Source organism: Balaenoptera ricei, chromosome 7 (genome assembly GCF_028023285.1).
Source record: "Balaenoptera ricei isolate mBalRic1 chromosome 7, mBalRic1.hap2, whole genome shotgun sequence".
Classification (NCBI taxonomy): Eukaryota; Metazoa; Chordata; class Mammalia; order Artiodactyla; family Balaenopteridae; genus Balaenoptera; species Balaenoptera ricei.
This window is the reverse complement of record NC_082645.1, coordinates 58,454,009-58,474,993: the sequence shown is the minus strand read 5'-3', so window position 1 is coordinate 58,474,993 and position 20,985 is coordinate 58,454,009. Positions and strand designations below refer to the sequence as shown.

General features: G+C 35.6%; 1 protein-coding gene across 1 annotated transcript in view; it reads left to right on the top strand.

Moving 5' to 3' along the window:
- The window catches only part of CFAP210 (cilia and flagella associated protein 210), a 31,752-nt gene extending 14,640 nt beyond the window's left edge, over nucleotides 1–17,112 (top strand). The window contains exons 5-9 of the mRNA XM_059927235.1: nucleotides 2,350–2,506; nucleotides 7,251–7,390; nucleotides 9,436–9,628; nucleotides 10,366–10,530; nucleotides 16,740–17,112. Of these exons, the coding sequence (XP_059783218.1) occupies nucleotides 2,350–2,506; nucleotides 7,251–7,390; nucleotides 9,436–9,628; nucleotides 10,366–10,530; nucleotides 16,740–17,084 (1,000 nt within the window). The 3' untranslated portion in view covers nucleotides 17,085–17,112. The remainder of the gene's footprint in view (nucleotides 1–2,349; nucleotides 2,507–7,250; nucleotides 7,391–9,435; nucleotides 9,629–10,365; nucleotides 10,531–16,739) is intronic.
- The last annotated feature ends 3,873 nt before the right edge of the window (nucleotides 17,113–20,985 follow it).

Genomic DNA, 20,985 nt, shown 5'->3' with positions numbered 1-20,985 from the left:
GTCATGGGTGTTAGAAGTAAAGATATAAACGTTATGTATTTCTTCCCTGAACTAGAGGATCTCGGATTTCCTTCAAAATGTTGACTTTGCATTAAGCTAAACTTATGGCAGATAGTTGAGTAGTCTACCCAAACTAAGGTAAAAGTCTTTACTGACAGTCTTTATTTAATAGTTATATAAATCCCTGTCAATATTATCTCTTCACTGACACTAGAGACATTTTTTTCTTATTCACTCTCAGAATAGGTAAATTTTTTTTTGGCTAAAACAATGAATTGTCCAATACGTGTATAGGTATAATGTTAGTGATTTCCAGATTTGCTAAGGAATGTTAAAATTGCAAATGTTTTATATCTTGTTTTCCCTTAAAGTAGCAATTTTAAAACTTCAAAAACTTTCTCAAAATTAGATACATCTCTTTTTATAATGTCCTTTAAATCTTGATTATTGACGTGAATTTGCTTCTAAGAGATTGGTATACTATTAAATAGTTCTAACAAACTAAACAAATAAATAAAAATTTGAAAACCTAGTATTTTTAGGGCAATCATAAAGTTGATTTAGCTGTGGCCAACAGTGACTTTTTTCTTAGCTCCTCCTAAAGAGACTGACTGTGACTCTAAGTGGCTGCTTACTCACCTGTTCTGAATTGGCTTAATAATTCCAAAGTGAACTTACTGGCTCACTTAACTGTAGAGTCCTCTGTGGCACAGGGAAGGGAATTTTCCCCCCTCCCTGAAGCCAAGAAAAAAATGTTTTGATTGGGTGCATATGAAAGAAAGGTTTACTCCTCAGTCTTTTTGTCTATTTAAGTGGGTTGTTTACCCACTCTGTACCCACCTGTTCAGGAAGAAAAAGAACTGGAGACAACTGATAGCACCAGTGGAGCAGCCTGCACACGTGTTGATTGGCTGACGGGGGATGCGTGGGCGCATAGACAAAGATACCGGGGGGCTTGAGTTGTTTTGCCAGTATGCTGAGGATTGACTGCCAGATGCGGGCGCGGAGAGTCTGCAATAAACTACTGATGGTGGATGCTCCTGGTTGTGATGGTGGTGGGGTTGGGGGGGGTGTGGGTTGTAGAGGTAGAGCTGGAGCTAAATGCAGATCAGAGCTCTGCAGTGAGGACACTGCTCAGGGATCTCTGAAGAACTCACTCATAAGCCCTGTGAGACAACCAGCATTTAATGACTAACCACTCAGAAGGCATCAGTAGTTATTCAGTGTTGGCTAGAGAAAGGATAACAACCAAAGTGGCCAGCTGGGTAAGGAAGTTGTTGCCCTTCTTCCATCAGACCCCCATCTCCTGAGAGGCCAGACCCATAGCTTAGATAGCATCTTCTAGTGCTGAAATTGAAAAGCAGTAGGGATTAGGGACTTTTCTGTAAAATAATGTCACCATTTCAGCATACTGTCTGTCATTCAGTTAACTGGTTCTTTCTAAAGGAAAGGAACATTTGAATCTACTTTAGGACTTAATTTTGGTGAGGAATGAAACAAATTTTGAAGAAAGGAAGATATTGGCAATCCTGGGTTAACCAAGATTGGATTTGTTTTTGTATTTAAAAAAATTTTTTTCTACAATTTATTTGTTTGAATCAGATTCCAAGTAAGGTTCATACATTGCAATTGGTTCCTATGTCCTTTTTTAAAAACATAATTAATTAATTTTTTTTATTTGTTATTTTTATTTATTTATTTAAATTTTTATTTATTTATTTTTGACTGTGTTGGGTCTTTGTTTCCGTGCGAGGGCTTTTTCTAGTCGCGGCAAGCAGGGGCCACTCTTCATCGCGGTGCGCGGGCCTCTCACCATTGCGGCCTCTCTTGTTGCCGAGCACAGGCTCCAGACGCGCAGGCTCAGTAGTTGTGGCGCATGGGCTTAGTTGCTCCGCGGCATGTGGGATCCTCCCAGACCACGGCTCGAACCCGTGTCCCTGCATTGGCAGGCAGATTCTCAACCACTGCGCCACCAGGGAAGCCCCTATTTTTTAATTTATTTTGGCTGTGCCAGGTCTTAGTTGTGGCACGCGGGATCTTTAGTTGTGGCATGCGGACCTCTTAGTTGCGGCACGCAGGCTTCTGATTGCAGCATGCATGTGGGCTCTACTTCCCAGAACCCAGGCCTCCTGCATTGGAAGCGCAGAATCTTACCCACTGGACTACCAGGGAAGTCCCTGGATTTGGTTTTAATCGCTGCTCTTTACCTATCTGTTCTTGTCCCAAAAGAAATCCACAAGTTCTCCTTTACAGCTTCAAATCATCCCAGGTAAGAATCTAATTCATTTCTTTAAAATATATTCTATTTTTCTGCGTCGCTCTCAGTTATAATTATGTTTTCTTCTTCAGAATAAAGGAACATGAAGAGGAAGAAGAGAGAAGGAGAAAAGAGGAAGAAAAGGATGCTGAGGAAATAAAGCAACAGAATTCATTATATGAAATAGAAATGAAAAAAAAAAGAGGAAAGAGGAAAGAAGAGATCAATGAAAGCAGGAGACTATTTTTTGTAAGTTGAAAATACTTCAAAAATGTATCTCTTCAAAAAATGTACAAAGTCCAATGCCAAATTTTTAATATGTTTTTTATAAATAATAGTGGTATAGAAAACAAGTTTGCTATTAAGTTGGGTTTTTAAGTGTACTTTGTGGGGAGCTATATTTGCTGTTATTTCATTTGGATGTGCTCTCATTCATGAACAAGAATTAAGAGAATGAGACTTTTTAAAAATGAATTTTGTTATCCTAAAAATGAGAGTTGTTATGAGCAATGAATGGGGTGATATGTGTTTGGTATCTCCTGCACTATTAATATGTGCTGAATAAATGGTAATAATTATTTTATGGTAGACGCAATTTATTTTGTAATTTTTTATATTCATTTCTTTAAAGTTATTTTTAATTCTTAAGTAACATATACACAGATTTAAAACATCAAACGTCACCAAAATGCTTAAAAGAAGAGTAACAGTCATTGCTTCACTCCTTCTGCTTCTTGGAAAATTATATTCTAAATAATCTATATATTTTAGGGACTTCCCTGGTGGTGCAGTGGTTAAGAATCCGCCTGCCAATGCAGGGGACACGGGTTCGAGCCCTGGTCTGGGAAGATCCCACATGCCACGGAGCAACTAAGCCCGTGTGCCACAACTACTGAGCCTGCGCTCTAGAGCCCGCGAGCCACAACTACTGAGTCCGTGTGCCACAACTACTGAAGCCGCGCGCCTAGAGCCCGTGCTCCCTAACAAGAGAAGCCACTGCAATGAGAAGCCCACGCGCCACAATGAAGAGTAGTCCCCGCTTACCGCAACTAGAGAAAGCCTGCGTGCAGCAACGGCGACCCAGCGCAGCCAAAAATAAATAAATAAATAAGTAAATAAATTTAAAAATAAATAAATAATCTATATATTTTAAAAAATATATTCAGCTTTAAAGATATGTATCTTGATTTATCAATTTTAAACATTTTCTGTCTCTCTGCCCTGGTAGTTGAGGATTTAGCTCTTTTCTAATACTGTCCCCTTCCCATCCTCCTCTTTTCCCCAAATCATCATGGCATAATTTTAGTTTAATCAGTATTATGATTATATAAATATTGTTCTCTGAAGAGCTAAGAAATATACTATGATTATAATTTGTTGCTTCCATAAATGTTTTTGTGTGGTTAAAATAATTCTCATTGTTTGCATTTGCTTTAAAGCTGTATACCTCAATTTTTTCCGTATGTTCAGTACATTCTGCCAAATGGTTAATGATATTAGTTTTCAAATGTTCAACTAAGTAATATTAAATTATCTATGGTTTTCTTGGAGCTCCCCCATCCAGAGTCCTCCGTCCTTCTCTTCCTTCTGGACTGTTTGCTCTCTAGGCCTGCTACTCAGCTGTCATTCTGGAGCTTCCCTGTGCCACTTTCCTGGGTCTCAGCTCCTATTTCCTGAATCTTATGCCTTCCTCTTTCTTGGTTTATTCCTTCATCTTGCTGAAATACATCTTTTTTTTTTTTATATTTATTTATTTGGTTGCACCAGGTCTTAGTTGAGGCAGGTGGGCTCCTTAGTTGTGGCTCCAGGGCTCCTTAGCTGCAGCACTGGGCTCCTTTGTTGTGGCAGGCGGGCTCCTTAGTTGTGGCAGGCAAACTCTTAGTTGTGATGTGCATGTGGGATCTAGTTTCCTGACCAGGGATCAAACCGGGCCCCCTGCATTGGGAGCATGGAGTCTTATCCCCTGCACCACCAGGGAAGTCCCCTGAAATACATCTTTGAGTAGCTTCCGAAAAAAGGGTATAGAGGAGGTAAAAGTTTTGAATTCTTATCTGGAAAGGTTATCATCTAAAGTAACGCTTGCTTTGGGCTTCCCTGGTGGCACAGTGGTTAAGAATCTGCCTGCCAATGCAGGGGACACGGGTTCGAGCCCTGGTATGGGGAGATCCCACATGCCACAGAGCAACTAAGCCTGTGTGCCACAACTAAGGAGCCCGCAAGCCACAACTACTGAACCCAAGAGCCACAAGTACTGAGCCTTTGTGCCACAACTACTGAAACCCACGCACCTAGAGCCTGTGCTCTGCAACAAGAGAAGCCACCGCAATGAGAAGCCCGCGCACCACAACAAAGAGTAGCCCCTGCTCTCTGCAACTAGAGGAAAGCCTGCGTGCAGCAACAAAGACCCAACGCAGCCAAAAATAACTAACTAAATAAATAAATTTATTAAAAAAAATAAAGTAATGCTTGCTTTATAGTTTGGATGTAGAATTCTGGGTTCAGAATTCAGAGTTTTGTATTTATGTTTTCATAATCATCTAGCTTTCAGTATTGCTATGGAGAAATATTATGCTATTTATGGTCTTCATTCTATGTATGTGCTCTGGTGTGTTTTGTTTTTACTTCCCTTGTCTCTCTTTCTCTGAAAGCTCTGAGGGTCTTTATCTCTGCAGCTCTAAGATTTAACAGGGACATACCTTGTTTAGGTCTTTTTCATTTTGCTGAGCACTCAGTTGATGCTTCAACCCATAAATGCATCAAGTTTTCTTATTTTATTTCTTGTATAATTTTGTCCCTTTCTATTTTGTTTCTTCCATTCTAGAACCCCTCTGATTTATATTGGACTTTCTGAAGTGATGCTCTAATTAAAAAAAATATTTTCTCATATTATTAGTTAGGGTAAGACTCAAAAGTGTATAACAGAAAACCCAAAGTAAAGAATGTAAAAAATTACAAAATAAATTGCAACAGTACCTTTATCTGAAGTGCAGAGGTGGTCATGCCAAGGCTGATATGGTACCTCCAGAATGAAGGGGGAATGAGACAGCTTCTCTTTTTTTGCTTTGCTATTCTTGGAACATAGGTGGCTTCTGTCCTCAGGATTGCCTCATGGCCTTGAATAGCTGCTGGAGCTCCTGGCCACATTCCAGGCAGCAAAAAGGAGAAAGGATGAAGGACAAAAAAGGATTTCCTAACTATCTGTCCTCCTTTTAAGGAACTTTTTCAGAACTCCCACTTAACAATTTCCATTAAATCTCTTTGGTTGTAATTTAGTGACACCTAGTTGAAAAGAAAGCTTGGAAATATAGTCTTCTAGCTGAGCATATTGCCACTCTGAACAAAATCTGGGTCCTGCTACTAATGCAGAAGAGAAGAAAGACTCTTGGGTAGGCAATTAATTGTTCCTGCCATTTTTGGTTTTTGTTTGACTTTGAGAGTTATTCTCAACTTTGTCTTCTAAATCTTCTATTGAATTTTTAATTTTAGCTATCAAAATTTTAATTTCTAAGAGTTTTACTTGTAATATTATTATTCCTTTTGCATAAAATCTTATTCTTGGTTCATGGATATAATATTTTTATCTTTCCAAGTCACTTTGGAATAGGACAGACCTTGTTTTGTATGCTAACTCTGCTACTTACTAGCCATGTGACCTTGAGCTGAGGCTTTCAATTTTTAAAAATCAGGATTAACTTTGTGTTAACTCTGGGCTTTTCTTATTATAAAAAATCTGTATGAACATTTACAATAAACTTAGAAAAAAACAGTAAAATAAAGTTTTTAAGAAATAATTCAAAACAATCACTTTTAAGAGTTTGATATTTTCATTACCTTTTCATGTCAACTAATATATCTCCTAACCAGATTACAGCTTTGAAAAGTAATATCCCATAAAATAAAAGAGTACTTAAGAGTAGTAGGTACATAGTAGACCCTGAGTTATAAATACAGTGGAATATTAAATATTATAGCTAATAACTTTTACCTTGAATTGATTTCTACTTATAGTAACAGAAAGCACTGATACATCTGTGTATCCAGGCTGTTGTGTTCAAAGACACCTATTTTTATGATGGCTAATGCAGGTCAGGTTGTAGAATTCTAGAACCCCTCTGATTTATATTGGACTTTCTGAAGTGATGCTCTAATTTAAAAAAATATGCTGATATGAACAGATTTTTATTCTTTGTTAAAAAACTGACCTATTAAACATTTTTTAATTAGAATATACATCTGTATAATTTTTTGTATATGCACAAAAAGAAAGCCTGGACAAGAAAGTAGTTTCACAGTAATTGAGTCTGGTGGGTGGAATTAGGAATAGGCAGATGGTGGATGTGGTAGGAAGGACGCTTTACACTGTGTGTTTTTAAAATATTGTAAATTTGTGTAGCATATGACTATATTAACTATTCAAACATTAAATGAATGTATACATATTTACTGTATTTTATCTGATTATAGAATTATTTTAAATTCATATTTGTAAAGAAATGAGATATTTGAAAAGAAATACAGAAAATTAAGATGTGAAAGTCACCTATAATCTCATACCCTAGAGGTAACTACTGTTAACATTTGATACATTTCTTCCAGTTATACATTCATTATAAACTTGTATTTATATATATTTGCAAAACTAAAATACTCCATGGTAGTGTTTTATATTCTGCTTTTTTCTCCTACTTACTGATTATGTTATTTGTATCTTCCCATGTCTTTGAGAGTGTAATTTATTTAACCGTTTCTCCATTATTGACTATTTAGAGGTTGTTTCCAATTTTCACTATTATAAATAACTTTGAGGTGAAGTGCATGGTAGGTACATAAAACGTAATGTCCAGCTCTGATTATCTCCTTGGGATAAACTTCCAAGAGAGAAATAATTGTATTAGAAGCTGTGACCATTTCACATTTGATATCGTATTAGATACCTATACATTGAAAGATACTTTTCTTTGTGATAGGATAATACACAATTTTTTCCTCCAAGGAACATTTGAATGATAAAAATACCATCAAAGCTGTAGAACGGCAGCAGCAAGAGGAAGAAGATGAAAAGATTAGAAAATTTATCAAAGCAAAAAAGCGTCTTACACAAATGGGGAAAGAAAAGGAAGCTGAAACACACAGGTCAGCTTCTAAAATAATTTTTGTGATGAATAAAGCACTGTCTGAAATTATTTTATTTTAAATCAGAAGTTGTGATATGAGAGTAGTCTTTAGCAAAAAGGTCTCATTATTTATTTCAGGGCGTTTAGTGACATGGTGATTTCAGCTTGGAGCATGTGAGTTGGGGTTCCCTTGGAATATTGATGACATCTGTGTGGTAGATAGATGGTTGGAAATACTGAAAATCTCTGCTTTAGGAGAGGGGTATGAGCTGGAGGTGGCTTTGTGAGCCATTGATGTACAAGTGGGAATTGGAACTGTGGATACAGGTGAGCTCACCTAGGGGGAGTAGGTAAGAAATGAAGGTGACATAGTCCCTAGGGAAATCCATAGTTAAAGGTCAAATGGAGAATGAAGATAATATGAAGACCAAGGAATAGTTTCCAGAGAATGGAGGAAAAGCAGAGAAACAGCAAGGGAGTGGGGGTGGATACTCAGTAAGAAGAGAGCAGTCATCAGTGTTAGATCACTAGAGGGATTAAATGAGATTTTAAAAATGAAGCACCCATCAGATTTAGAGGTCATTGCTTACCTTATTGAGCAGTTTGGGGTGAGATGAGGGAGGAGACTTAACAGTACATCGTGTTTCTGTCTAGACCATGCTTTTCACTTGTGCAAAACCCTCTGATGGCTTTATATCACACTTAGAGTCTTGACTATGGCCCATAAGGCTCTACATCCATCCTAATTCCCAGCCGACCCCAGCCTCCTCTCTCAAACCTCATCTCTTACTGTTCTCTCCTTCTTTCCCTCTTTGTCACTCACACTGGACTTCTCCTGTACCCTCTTTGGGGAATGCTCACCTCCTTTAACTCTTTCAGATCATTACTCAAATATTGCCTTCTCATTCAGGCCATCCCTGACAATGTTATTTAAAATTACAAGCCCACACCCCACATTGCTTATCACTTTAACTGCTTTCTTTTTCTTTGTTGCATGATACAGCACTATTTTAATTATTTATTTTGTTTGCTGTCTCTCTACCCCCCAACTATTGTGAAAGCTCCATGAAAGTAGAGATTTTTAATGTTTTGTTTACTGTTATGTCCCAGTACCTGGAATAGTCCCTGGCACATAGTAGGTAATCAGAGTGTTTAAAATATTGTTTTTGAAAGCCTAGATGAAATGTCACCTTTTCCATGAAGCCTTCCTTTTTTCTCATTTGCCCACATCATTTTCTAGCTTTCTCATGGCATTTATCACCTTTTGCCTGCATAGTTATTTACAAAATTGTCTTTTCTCCACTTTAGATTGTCATTCCCCTGGGGCATGTGCTGTGTCCTTTCTCATTGTTTCTCCCATGTTGCTTTGCAAATTCACTCAATAATCAGTGAATATGTCACAATTAAATTTAAAAGTATATTTTGCCCAATTTCCTTAACGAAAATGCCCCCATTCCTTTAACAAACATGTAGTTATTGTTGATGATGTGCCAGGCACTATGCTTGGCCCTGAACTAGAGAGAGGACTTACCCTGTCTCTGACCTTGGAAATCTCACAGTGTAAAAGGAGAGTTATTTATCTTCATATAAACAGATGAAGTCAATAAAGTGCTATGAATAGATTGCAGACAGGGCATAGTAAGGATGAATTTATTCAGGATTTTGATAGTTTTTTCTGTTTTTGAGGTTACATTTAAAGAAAGGCCTTTGACTTATTTTTATAATCTATGCCTTCAATATTAGAGCAAGTAGGATAGTCTAATAAAGTATTTAAAAATACTTTTCATGTGGAGAATTTTACACTTTATTTCCTATACACACACATACACAAGATCATACTATATGCATTATTCCCTTTGGATTTTTAGAATAGACTTTATTCTAAAAATAAAGTATAAAATAAAGTATTAAAAATAATTTCCACTTAATATATGAAAGGAGCGATGGGGCTCCCTTTCAGTCTTGTAAAAGACTGTAAAATATCTGACTCTCTAAATATAGTATATTGGCTCCATAAAAAATCCATTCATGAAGACTTGACAAGTGATGGTTATTTTGTTATAGGCTAATGGAGGAACGGAGAGAAAGAATAAATAACTTCCTGAGTAAACTAATGAAAGAGAAATTTGACAATGAAGATTTGATTATTGCTAGAGATATTGCAGAAGCTGAGGCTGAATGGGAAAAAAGAGAAAGAGAAAAGTATGAAAAAAACAAAGCAGAATTAAAAGCAATTGCAGAACATAGAGCTCTTGTGGTAAGCAATTCAATGATGACAAATAAAAATCAAAAAACAAATTTGAGCCCTTTACACTGTAGTTTCTCCTAACTTCCTACTAATATACTCCCTCTGCCTCCCTGACAAAAATGAGCAGATTTGAAAAACAATGTATAAATTATCTTCCTATAGTTTTGAAATCAGACCATGTTTACTTTCTAACAGAAGATGACATGGTAGACAATTACAAATAAGATTTTTATAGATGCAAAGTAATAATAATCTCTTCTGTTTCAGAACCATCTGAAGTGCAAAAAGTTATTCATTTAATATACCTTTCGTTTGAATGTTTTTAAGACAAATCAAGTAAAAATTACCCCATTGTGTTTCTGTATATCTTAATCCTTCAGAATTTATCTCCTACATGACTGACTGTCATAAGATATAAATTGGATACTTTATAAACATTGTAGCAATTAATTTTTTACCTTACAAATATTTCCCTACCCTGAGATGGTCTTGCTTTTCTGTTCCTGTATTTTTTAAAACCAGTATCATTCTACTTACGTTTTTTATTGTGTTTCTTGATATTAAGGAAATAGAACAAAATCAAAGTAAACTGGCCATGTGGAAATCAGTCCATGTGTGTCCAGTTTTCTGCCCCTGCATTGCTCCTGGCTGACTTTCTGCTTAGAGCTTTCTAACTTTGTCCCTTATTGAAGGCTGTTGGTTGCTAAAAATGGTTTTAATTTTTTCCTTTGCCTTTTATCATCTAGATGAAAAATAAAGAGGAAGAAGAAAGACAAAGAAAAATAGAGGCTAAAGAACAATTGTTAGCTATCCTGAAAGCAGACCAGATTTTCTGGGACCATGAAAAGGAGAAAAAACGGAAAGCTGATAAAGAACGTCGAGAAGTTCAAGATGCCCATATTCAGCAAATGGTAATTATTCCTAAATGTTTATACTTCTTTTAGCAATAAATATGTAATATAGAGTTCATGATAGTTTTCTGTTTCCCAAAGCAGTTTCCTTTATCAAGTAAGAACAGATGGTCATTATGGTTATGACACAATAAAATGTATTAAAAATGTGAAGAGTTAGTTTTTGTTTTTATGGGTATTGAAGTTCTCACACTAGGTTTATGTCTTTTGCACAACTATTTATCCTTCTTTAGTTTCTATTGTGTTTTGATAAATATGAAAGAAAATACAAATGCAAATGACAGGCCATGATGCTTCCTTTACTTTTTCCCCCTCTTTAAAACCACTACCCAGAGAATATGTTGATTGGGATCACATAGGTTTCATATTTGAGGTGAGTGGGGGTCCCAGAGATTTTAGAACATGTATGGAGGACCTGGCATCCAATCATTTGTGTCTAAAAACTGTTTTCCAGAATAGCTGTACCATTTTCCACTCCTACCAGCAATGAGTGCAAGGACAAGTTGCCCCACATCCTTGCTAACACTTGTTACTGCCATCCTTTAATTTTTAACTATTCTAGTATCGTGTTATCTCATGGTGTTATTTTGCATTTCCCTAATGACTAAAGATATTGAACATCTTTTCATGTACTTTTTAGTCATTTGTGTGCCTTGTGAAGTGTTTATTTAAATCTTTTGCCAATTTTTTAGTTGGGTTGCTTTCTTTTTTCTTTTTAAATTTATTTTATTTTTGGCTGCATTGGGTCTTCGTTGCTGCACACAGGCTTTCTCTAGTTGTGGCGAGCGGGGGCTACTCTTTGTTGCGGTGCATGGGCTTCTCATTGCGGTGGCTTCTGTTGTTGCAGAGCATGGGCTCTAGGCGCGTGGACTTCAGTAGTTGTGGCACGCGGGCTCAGTAGTTGTGGCTTGTGGGCTCTAGAGCGCATGCTCAGTAGTTGTGGCGCATGGGCTTAGTTGCTCCGTGGCATGTGGGATCTTCCCAGACCAGGCTCAAACCTGTGTCCCCTGCATTGGCAGGCAGATTCTTAACCACTGCACCACCAGGGAAGCCCTGGGTTTCTTTCTTTTTTTTTTTTTTTTTTTTAAGAGTCGGTTGTTTCCCTGTTTTTTATTTATTTATTTTTGGCTGTGTTGGGTCTTCGCTTCTGCGCGAGGGCTTTCTCTAGTTGTGGCAAGCAGGGGCCACTCTTCATCGCAGTGCGCGGGCCTCTCGCTATCGCGGCCTCTCTTGTTGCCAAGCACAGGCTCCAGACGCGCAAGCTCAGTAGTTGTGGCTCACGGGCCCAGTTGCTCCGTGGCATGTGGGATCTTCCCAGACCAGGGCTCGAACCCGTGTCCCCTGCATTGGCAGGCAGATTCTCAACCACTGCGCCACCAGGGAAGCCCCCTGGGTTTCTTTCTAATTGTTGAGTTTTAACTTATTTTTTTAATGTGGTGAAATATACATAACATAAAATTTACCATTCTAACCAGGGGTCCCCAACCCCTGGGCCACAGACTGGTAGCAGTCCGTGGCATGTTAGGAACCAGGCCACGTAGCAGGAGGTGAGCAGTGCACGAGCAAGCGAAGCTTCATTTGCCACTCCCCATCGCTCCCCATTGCTTGCATTACCACCTGAATCATGGCTCACGTTACTGCCTGAACCATACCTCCCCCTCCCGTCTGTGGAAAAATTGTCTTCCACGAAACCAGTCCCTGGTGCCAAAAAGGTTGGGGACCGCTGATTCTATTTTTAATCATACAGTCCAAGGGCATTAAGCACATTTACACTGAGGTGCAACTGTCAACACTGTCCATCTTCATAACTTTTTCATCATCCTACTCTGAAACTCTGTACCCATTAAACAGTAACTCTCTGTTCCCCTTCCTCCCAGTTCCTGGTAACCAGTGTTCTACTTTTTGTCTCTGTGAATTTGCTTATTCCAGGTACCACATATTAGTGGAATCATACAATATTTGTCCTTTTTTGTCTGTCTTATTTCACTGAGCTTATGTCTTTAAGGTTCATTCATGTTGCTGCATGTGTCAGAGTTTCATTCCTTATTAATGCTGAATAATATTCCATTGTACATATATACCACATTTTGTTTATCCATACATCCATCAATAGATATTTGGGTTGTTCTCATTTTTTGCCTATTGCAAATGCTTCTGCACATTGGTATAAGATATCTGTTTGAGTCCCTGTTTTCAATTCTTTTGCTTATATACCCACAAGTGGAATTGCTGGATCATATGGTAATTATATGTTTAATTTTTTTCAGAACCACCATACTGTTTTCTACAGCAACTGTACCATTTAACACTCTGACCAGCAATGTTCAAGGGTTCCAGTTTCTCCAAATTCTCAACATTTTCTGTGTTTGTTGTTGATTATCATAATGGATTTGAAATGGTATCTCATTGTGGTTTTCATTTGCATTTCCCTCATGATTAGTGATGTTGAGCATCTTTTCATATGCTTATTGGCCATTTCCATTCAGTCTGAAGACTTCCTTTAGCACATTTTATAGCACAGGTGGGCTAGCAATAAATTCTTTCAGTTAATGTTTTTCTGGAGATGTCCTTACCTTGCCTTTTCATTGGATATGAAATTATTGGATATCATTTTTTTCAGCCTTTTGAATGTTTGTTCCAGTGTCTTCTGGCCTTCACTGTTTATGACTAGAAATCTGCTGTCAATCATATTGTTTGTCCCCTATATGTGATGTGTCATTTTTCTCTTGAAAATGAAGTTTTTTCTTCTTTTTTGGCTTCCTGCAGATTGACTATGATGTATTTTCCTTGAGTTTTTTCTATTTGGGATTTGTGGTGCCTCTTGGATGTGCTAGTTAATATCACCAAATGTGGGGAGTTTTCTGTTATTTCTTCAAATATTTTTCCTGCTTCTTTATCCTTTTTTCTTCAGGGACCCAATTTGCACATACACAGAGACATCTGATATTGTACCAGAAACCTCTGATAATTTTTAGTCAATATTTTTCTCTTTGTTCTTCAGATGGGATAGTTTCTATTGACCTACCTTCAGATTCACTGATTCTGATGTTGAGCTCATCTAGTGAATTTTTCATTTCAATTATTGAACTTTCAACTCTACAGTTTTCATTTGATTCTTTTTATATTTTTTATATTGTTTCTATTTCTCTGATTAGATTCTCAGCTCACTCAATCTGAGCATATTTCCTTTAATTCACTGGATATATTCATAATAACTGCTTTGAAATCTAATTGCTAAAGTCAATATGCAGTTTCATTCAAAGTTAGTTTCTGTTTCCTGAGAATAATGTAACACGTTTCTATTTCTTTGCAGGTCTAGTAATTTTTGGTTGAAAACTTGACATTTTATAGAATATGTTGTAGATTCTGTTTTGTTCTGAGAGTTGTTGTTTTAGTAGGCAACTGCTTTCCCTGGACGCAAGCTATGAAATCTGTTTTCACCACAGAAGGTAGCCTCCGATGTCTTTGCTCACTTTTATTTTTTAAAGCCTCGACTCCTAGGGTTCCTCACTGTACTGGTGTTGACAGTCATCCAATAATATGGGTAGAGTTTATGTTCAGACACCTTCAGCCAGTAATGTTTTTACTCCTACCCCTGCTATGCAAGCTGTGGGCAGGTTGAGGGTGGTAGTCCAAAGAACACTAAATTCATAATTTCTCCCGGGCTTTTTTTGCCAGGCTCCTGAGGTATCCTATGTGAATGTGTTTTATCAATTAGCCAGGGATGTCTGTAGAGTTTATCATTTCAACTCTTCTCTGTCTCATTCCAGAATCTCCCCTTTCAATTTCTAGCTGCTTTGCCACTCAACCCAAATAGAATCTGACATCATTGTCCAGTTAAATTGCAAGTTTTCACCTCCTCAGCTGGAGGGATAACAATGCCCTCCAAAGAATGCCAGAAACTTGGGGTTCTTACCTTCTGATTTAGTAGCAGTTTTTCATGAAAAAACACTTCTCAAGTAGTTGCCTGTACATGGTCACTTACCAGTGCTCTGAAATGGTTGATTTTAATAATTTTTAATAATAAACTTGTTTTATGTGGAGAATAATTGGCCAACCTCCTCATGTGGCCATTATCAGAAGTAGGATCTGCCATATTATTTTGAAGCAAATTCCAGATATCATATCATTTTATCAATGTATATTTCAGTATCTATCTCTAAAACTCAGGGACTCTTTAGAAATTAACATAATCACAATTCTGTTACAACATCTAAAACAATTAACATTCAAAAATATAAAACAATTAACAGTCAGCATTTAAATTTCCCCCAGATTGTCTCAATGAATATTTTTTAGAGTTTTTTGTTTTGAGAATAAAACAGGGTCCATATATTCTATTTGGTTGATTGATATGTCTTTCAAGTTTCTTTTAACCTATAACAACTCCTCCTCCACCCCCATCCTCTGTTTTTGTCTTAGGTTCTCCCTCCTTGTCTCCATTATGTTTATCTTGCAATTTATTTGTTGAAGGAACAGGGTTTCTTATCTTTTAGAATTATTATCGTCTGCATTTTGCTGATTGGATCCCTGCAGGGTAGTATTGTTCCTCACATTTCATGTAAAATCTAGTTTAGGTCAGATTCAGGTTCAATTTTTTGGTGAAAATTCCTCATAACTGGTGTTGTGTATTTCCATTAGAAGGCATGTCATGATTGTTGTCTCACTTTGTGTGATACAAACAGCCTTTGATGATTGTTACCTAGATTTAATTCATCAGGTGGAAAAATGTTAGTATTTTCTCCATCCTTCTCATCGATTTGCTGAAGTTTTCAAAGAAATTTTCATGATCAGCAGTTTCTCTGAAGTACAATTTTAAAAGACAGGATAAATATTTGATTCTTTAACTGTACTTTCGAGTTTTCAAAATAATTAGCTCTCTAGTATCCTCCAAAGGTATTTGTTACTTTACCCCCATGTGTTTTAATTTTTAGGATTTTAAACCAGTATTTTAAAAGTTTCTTTACAAATCTGTATTTATGCTTAATGTATATAAAGTTTGAGGGACCAGTCATATATTCCATTATGGTTACCTTTCCTTCCATTCTCATTTCTTTTCTGTACTTCAAATATTTCTCCCTGTTCCCTCAATATCTTTCTACAAAACTGCTACCAAACCAATACAGTATAGCCCAACTGCTCCTTGTTAAGATCCCAAATTACAGCATTTTACCACTGATGAGATTTCTGATTTTTTCCTAATGTTATTGAATGTCATTTTCTATTTTTTCAAACTCCTAGTATCCTATCCCCTATTCAACAAATAGCATGAAAGCCTGTTTTGAAATGTAGCACTAACAAAAATTTGGTATTTTGTATTCATATGGTTGTTTTATTTCCTCACAAATTTCAATTCCTGGTAGATCTATCAGGTTTAAGCTACTATTTTATGCTTAAGTGTTGGTTACTGAGTTTGAAATATATTTTCATGAATACTAAATATATTCATAAGTAGACAAAAATCTTGATTTTTGATAAACTCAGCATTTCTTAAAATGCTTCTGAGAAGACACAATGAAAAGGTGTCAACCAAAACTTTATAGAAATCTTTAAAAACCCATTAGTCACCTCATATGAGCAGTTAAAAGAACAATGGTTGTGTAAATTATAAAGTTAAAACAAAAAAATTAGGTTATTTAGTAAACTGGTTTTTGGTAGGTAGATTGCTTACTTATTCTACCTAGCTTCAACATTGATAAATGTCACTTGTTCCAACTTCAAATTCTTAGGAAAGAGAATGTAACTGGTTTAACCACTTAATTCAGATATTCATTGCAGACTTAATCTTATGTGGCTGAGTCACATGGTATATCTGGCTGATTTGGAACAGTGGGTTTGGGTGCATTCCTTCAGGACAGTGGATGGATGGGGACAGCGATTGGTATGTCTTCTACACTTGTCAAAGTCACATCTTCTAAATGGTAGAAACAGGATTTTAAACTTGGTTATTTGATTTTTGATCTTAATTGCATGCTGCATTGTTTGAAGATGTACCATCACATAATACTGAGCCACTACTTTGAACATGATACTATTGTGAGAAGCATGGGAGAATTTCTGAAATAAACTATAGTATATAGTTAAGTCAGGACTTGTCAAATATCAGTGAGTTTAGAAAGCTCTATCTACAACTTCAAATGCTACATATATTTAGAAAATTTTTTTTTTTTACTAATACAAAGTATATTTTTTCTTTCCTTCCCAAATAGGCCAAAAATAAATTTAATGCACTGCAAGCAAAACAAGCAGAACTAGAGTACTGCAGACTTACTGAAGCTCTTGTGGCTGAAAAGGAGAAGGAATTTCAGGATTATGCCAGAGAAGTAATTGAATCTGAGTCTGAATCAACAAACAAATATATTTATCCTCTTGTAAAAGCTGTACAGGAAGGACCTGGAGGTGGTCGTGGACCAGTTTTTGTGGACAGAGGTGTATTAAGACCCAGCTATCAGGCAAATGATATCACTGGAGTCCAGCTCCCTTTTTATATCTCTCAGGGATCAAAATATAATACTTTTCAAAAGTCTAAGGGAAGGCTAGGTTTTACATGGTAGAAAAAAGTTTATTTTTAAGAAGACTAAGTCATAGCTAATATTATGAGCTACAAATTCAAGTGAATTATATGCTTATAATGTTAATAAAGCTGCTTTTCATCTAAGTACAATTATGTCTGATCTAATTGATTCTTCCCCACTCAAGATTAAGTCAGACTCCATTTTTTTTTCAGACTCCATTTTTTATTTTGATAAAACACATACACAACCAAATGTAAAATTTTAGCCATTTAAGAATATTCAGTGGCATTAAGTATATTCATAATATTGCACAACTGCACCTATTAGTACACAACTGCTCTGATCTGCTAATTTGATAAAAGAAACCATAGCTAAAATTTGTGGCAAAGATGTAAACTGGAACTAGGACATTTTGGGTATTGAGAGGACTTGGTGGGGTGGGGGAGGTGTAAAAATTATGAATCTGCACTTAAAAAAGGAACACAGTACTAGGTTAGGAAATATGTTTAGGAAAGAAACCTAGAAAGCAATGAAAATAGAAAAAGCACATTGAAACTAAAAGTATTTTAATAACAAATTTGCACAGTCCATATGAAGCACTCACATTTTACATATTCTCCTGGCTTAATAAAACATTTAAAAACACTCCAGAATTTGAGAGTTTAATAATATTCACCTGCTAACACATATAAACCACTGAATGGTCAGAACATTTTTACTTAAGCATATATATTTTCAGTGACTAACTCTCAAGTTAACTAGGTTCATTTTCCCTAAATATGTCTAATTTAAATAAAACCAAAAATAAACAAGAAACCAAAAACTAGACAATCTGTTTTACAAACTCAATTAACATTTATATGGCTTTACAATGGTAAGTGTTATATTAAAGCTGGCAGGCACAGAATATAATACAGTGTTCCCGCTGCTGAGAAATTTGGAGGAATTAAAAAGCAAATAGTAGCATTCCAGTTGACAGTAATGCAAATTCCATGTATAACCTTAAAAGTCTGCTGAGGCAAAAGACACCTTGCAATGTGAAGCACTATGATTAAACAATTACACTAGAACTTATTCCTAAACCTGGAAATTGTCACTGCTGGCTAAATTCATAAAAGAAGTTCAGCATTGTTAAACTCTTTGCTCAGTTTTTTCCTAATACAATTTCTGTATCCCCATGGGTAAAATAAAAGTATTATTTTAATTATCTTCATTATTTAGCTTTTAATAAAAATAAAGGCCGAATAAGCTAATACAATGATTTAAAAAATACAAAAACAAACTGTTTATGATAGTATAGTTTATTTTATACAATGTTTAACTATAAAAGTTGATATTTTCAGAGTTTAAATTCTGTAAAATGCAGTTTGCAGAAAACAGTTTTAACAGTTACTAGACTAATGATAAGAGAAGCAGCATTTTGAAACTAATTATACAATTGCAACAACAGCTTTATTCCTAAATTTCATTAAAAAAATATACATCACAGTGACTTCTGAGCTAGGAAAAGAAGTGCATTAACTTCATTTGTTTTTCCCTTCCATAAAGAGAGCAGCCATAACTTTTAATATCCCCACATACAAATACCCAATTCATTTATCCTTCAAAATACTATAAACACACAAAGGGGGAACAAAATATACAGCATGTACTTTTGGTAAACACAGGAATTTGCTTGAAAAAGGGGGGCAGGGCAGACACACAAATCAATCCCACCACTCCCCCCAGTACATAAAAACAAACAAAACCCCTCAACAACTCCCTTCTCCGACCTTGCTGATGGAATTTTTCAAATTCCATAAAGGTTCAAAGTGTGATGAAAAAAACTGCCACCCAGAGTAAAAGCAAAATCAACTACTAAAACCATACTGATTTGTTCCGCACACTAACCTGAAAACAAATTAGAACTGTCAGTAATTACTACTACTGAAAACATGAGAAGCCCAGTGTGTTCCTGTCCCCAATATTAAGAAATTTTTACTTTTCAGCTTCATATCTTCCACTGAATACAGAATCAAAGGCCATTAGGCAAAACCAATATGAATCAATATTACACTTGTGCAAAGATGGATTTATAAGACAAATTCTTTGAAACTTCTCTGAGGGATCTGATTAAGAAACTTAGAAACTACAATGCTCTATGAACTCACTACCTATAGAGTAACTTAAAAATGTTTTAAAGCAACCTAGTAGCTTCTCTACAAGCTCTTTAACATTAATCTCTCTGCAGTGTCAATTTCTGTGGCAGACGGTTTACCCAGAAAAAGAATTCACATGAAATAATCATGAAAAAATTTCTCATATATTGCCAATCAAGCAATAAAAACAAACTAATTTAAATATCTTTAAGAGAATATTAAATCAAAGATACTTTGAGGTAAACTGTAAGCTCAAACGTAACTATTATCAATTTGGCAGTAAAGAATTAAATAGTTGACTTTTAGGAAAACAGAGTTGTTCAAAGTAAAAACTAAAGGTTGCACAACTATTAAAAATGTAATGACAGGTTCATTTGATTGGTGTACTATTCAGATGCAAAGGTAGATGAGGTACAATTAATGCTGTTTGATCATTTTCTAAATGTTATTTATATTCTGAAAATAAAATCTAGCTGATTGTCATCTCTCACTTCAACTCCTTCACATATCTGTTCTATTGTAAAAACAGCTAACGAAGTTTTTTTTAAAAGGCTTATAAATAATGTTTAGCATGGAATTGCTTCTTTGATGACCAAAAGAGAATACTACTTAAAGAAATTACTATTTTTTTCTCCTATGGTTACTTGTCTATAATTCTTAGTGGATAAAGCTCCAGGATCAGACAACATAGAACTATTTTTACTTAGCATGTTTTTTTTTTTAAATATAATTGTTATTAGAAATCCTTTCTTAAACAGCACCTTTCTTGAAGCTCAAACAGTTCATAACAAAGGCTTTTTAAATGCAGTTTACTGAATTTAAGACAAACAATAACTAATTTAAAATATATAACATTATACAGCTTGGGGACTCAAGACTCAATTATCTCTAAGGTTTGTGGTCAAAGTCTCTAAGGAATCAATCACCCTGGATTATCATAAACATCTATTACTTTTACCATAAGGAAAAAAATTTGGTGAGACTCTGCTACGGATATTTGTTTCAAGATATTGCAAACAATCATTACCCTATTTGTTATATAAATGGCTACCACAATGCCAAATGTATCATTATTGTATTAATCAATAATGGGAAGTATTATGCTAATAAGCATTGCTTTGCTCAGTACAAATAACACTGAGTAGCTACTGGGTTTACGAAGGAGCTACCTTGGTAACAGAGTAGCTATTTGACACTACTGACAAATATTAAAGTACAAAAGCACTCTAGAGACAACTACTAATTGGATTTCTGAAATTTCTTTTCAAATGAGGCAGGTTTTGTGTTTACTGGATGTTCAATATTTTATTTAGAAGAGAAATTACAGAATAAAAGGCCACACATCACTAAAATAGCAATATACAACACACAAAATTCTAAACGGACTTTGGATATCTTTAATGTTTCACACTGTAAGCTATCAAATTTTGCAACTTTCTACTCTATGTGGCACATGCCAAGTTAAAATAATGATTAACAGTTATGGTATAAAGCCACCTGAATAGAAGAAACCAGAGTCATAAACATGCTACAGCCTACTGTGATATACAGATAAAAAAGATGCATTTTCTTGCCAGTTGAAACTCACAGTTATGAGAGTTAGGAGAAGTCAGTTCAAGTTAAAAAAAACAACCATGCAACATTTAATACTCAACTCTATATAGGTCAGTGGCCGAAAAGAGAAATCTAAGTTAATGTGTCAATACTAACAATTTTTAGAATCTAACATAAAGACCTGCACAAGTGGTATGTTTTAGTGAGAAAACTATTTTTTTCATTTTAGAGAAGGGTAATGATAATAA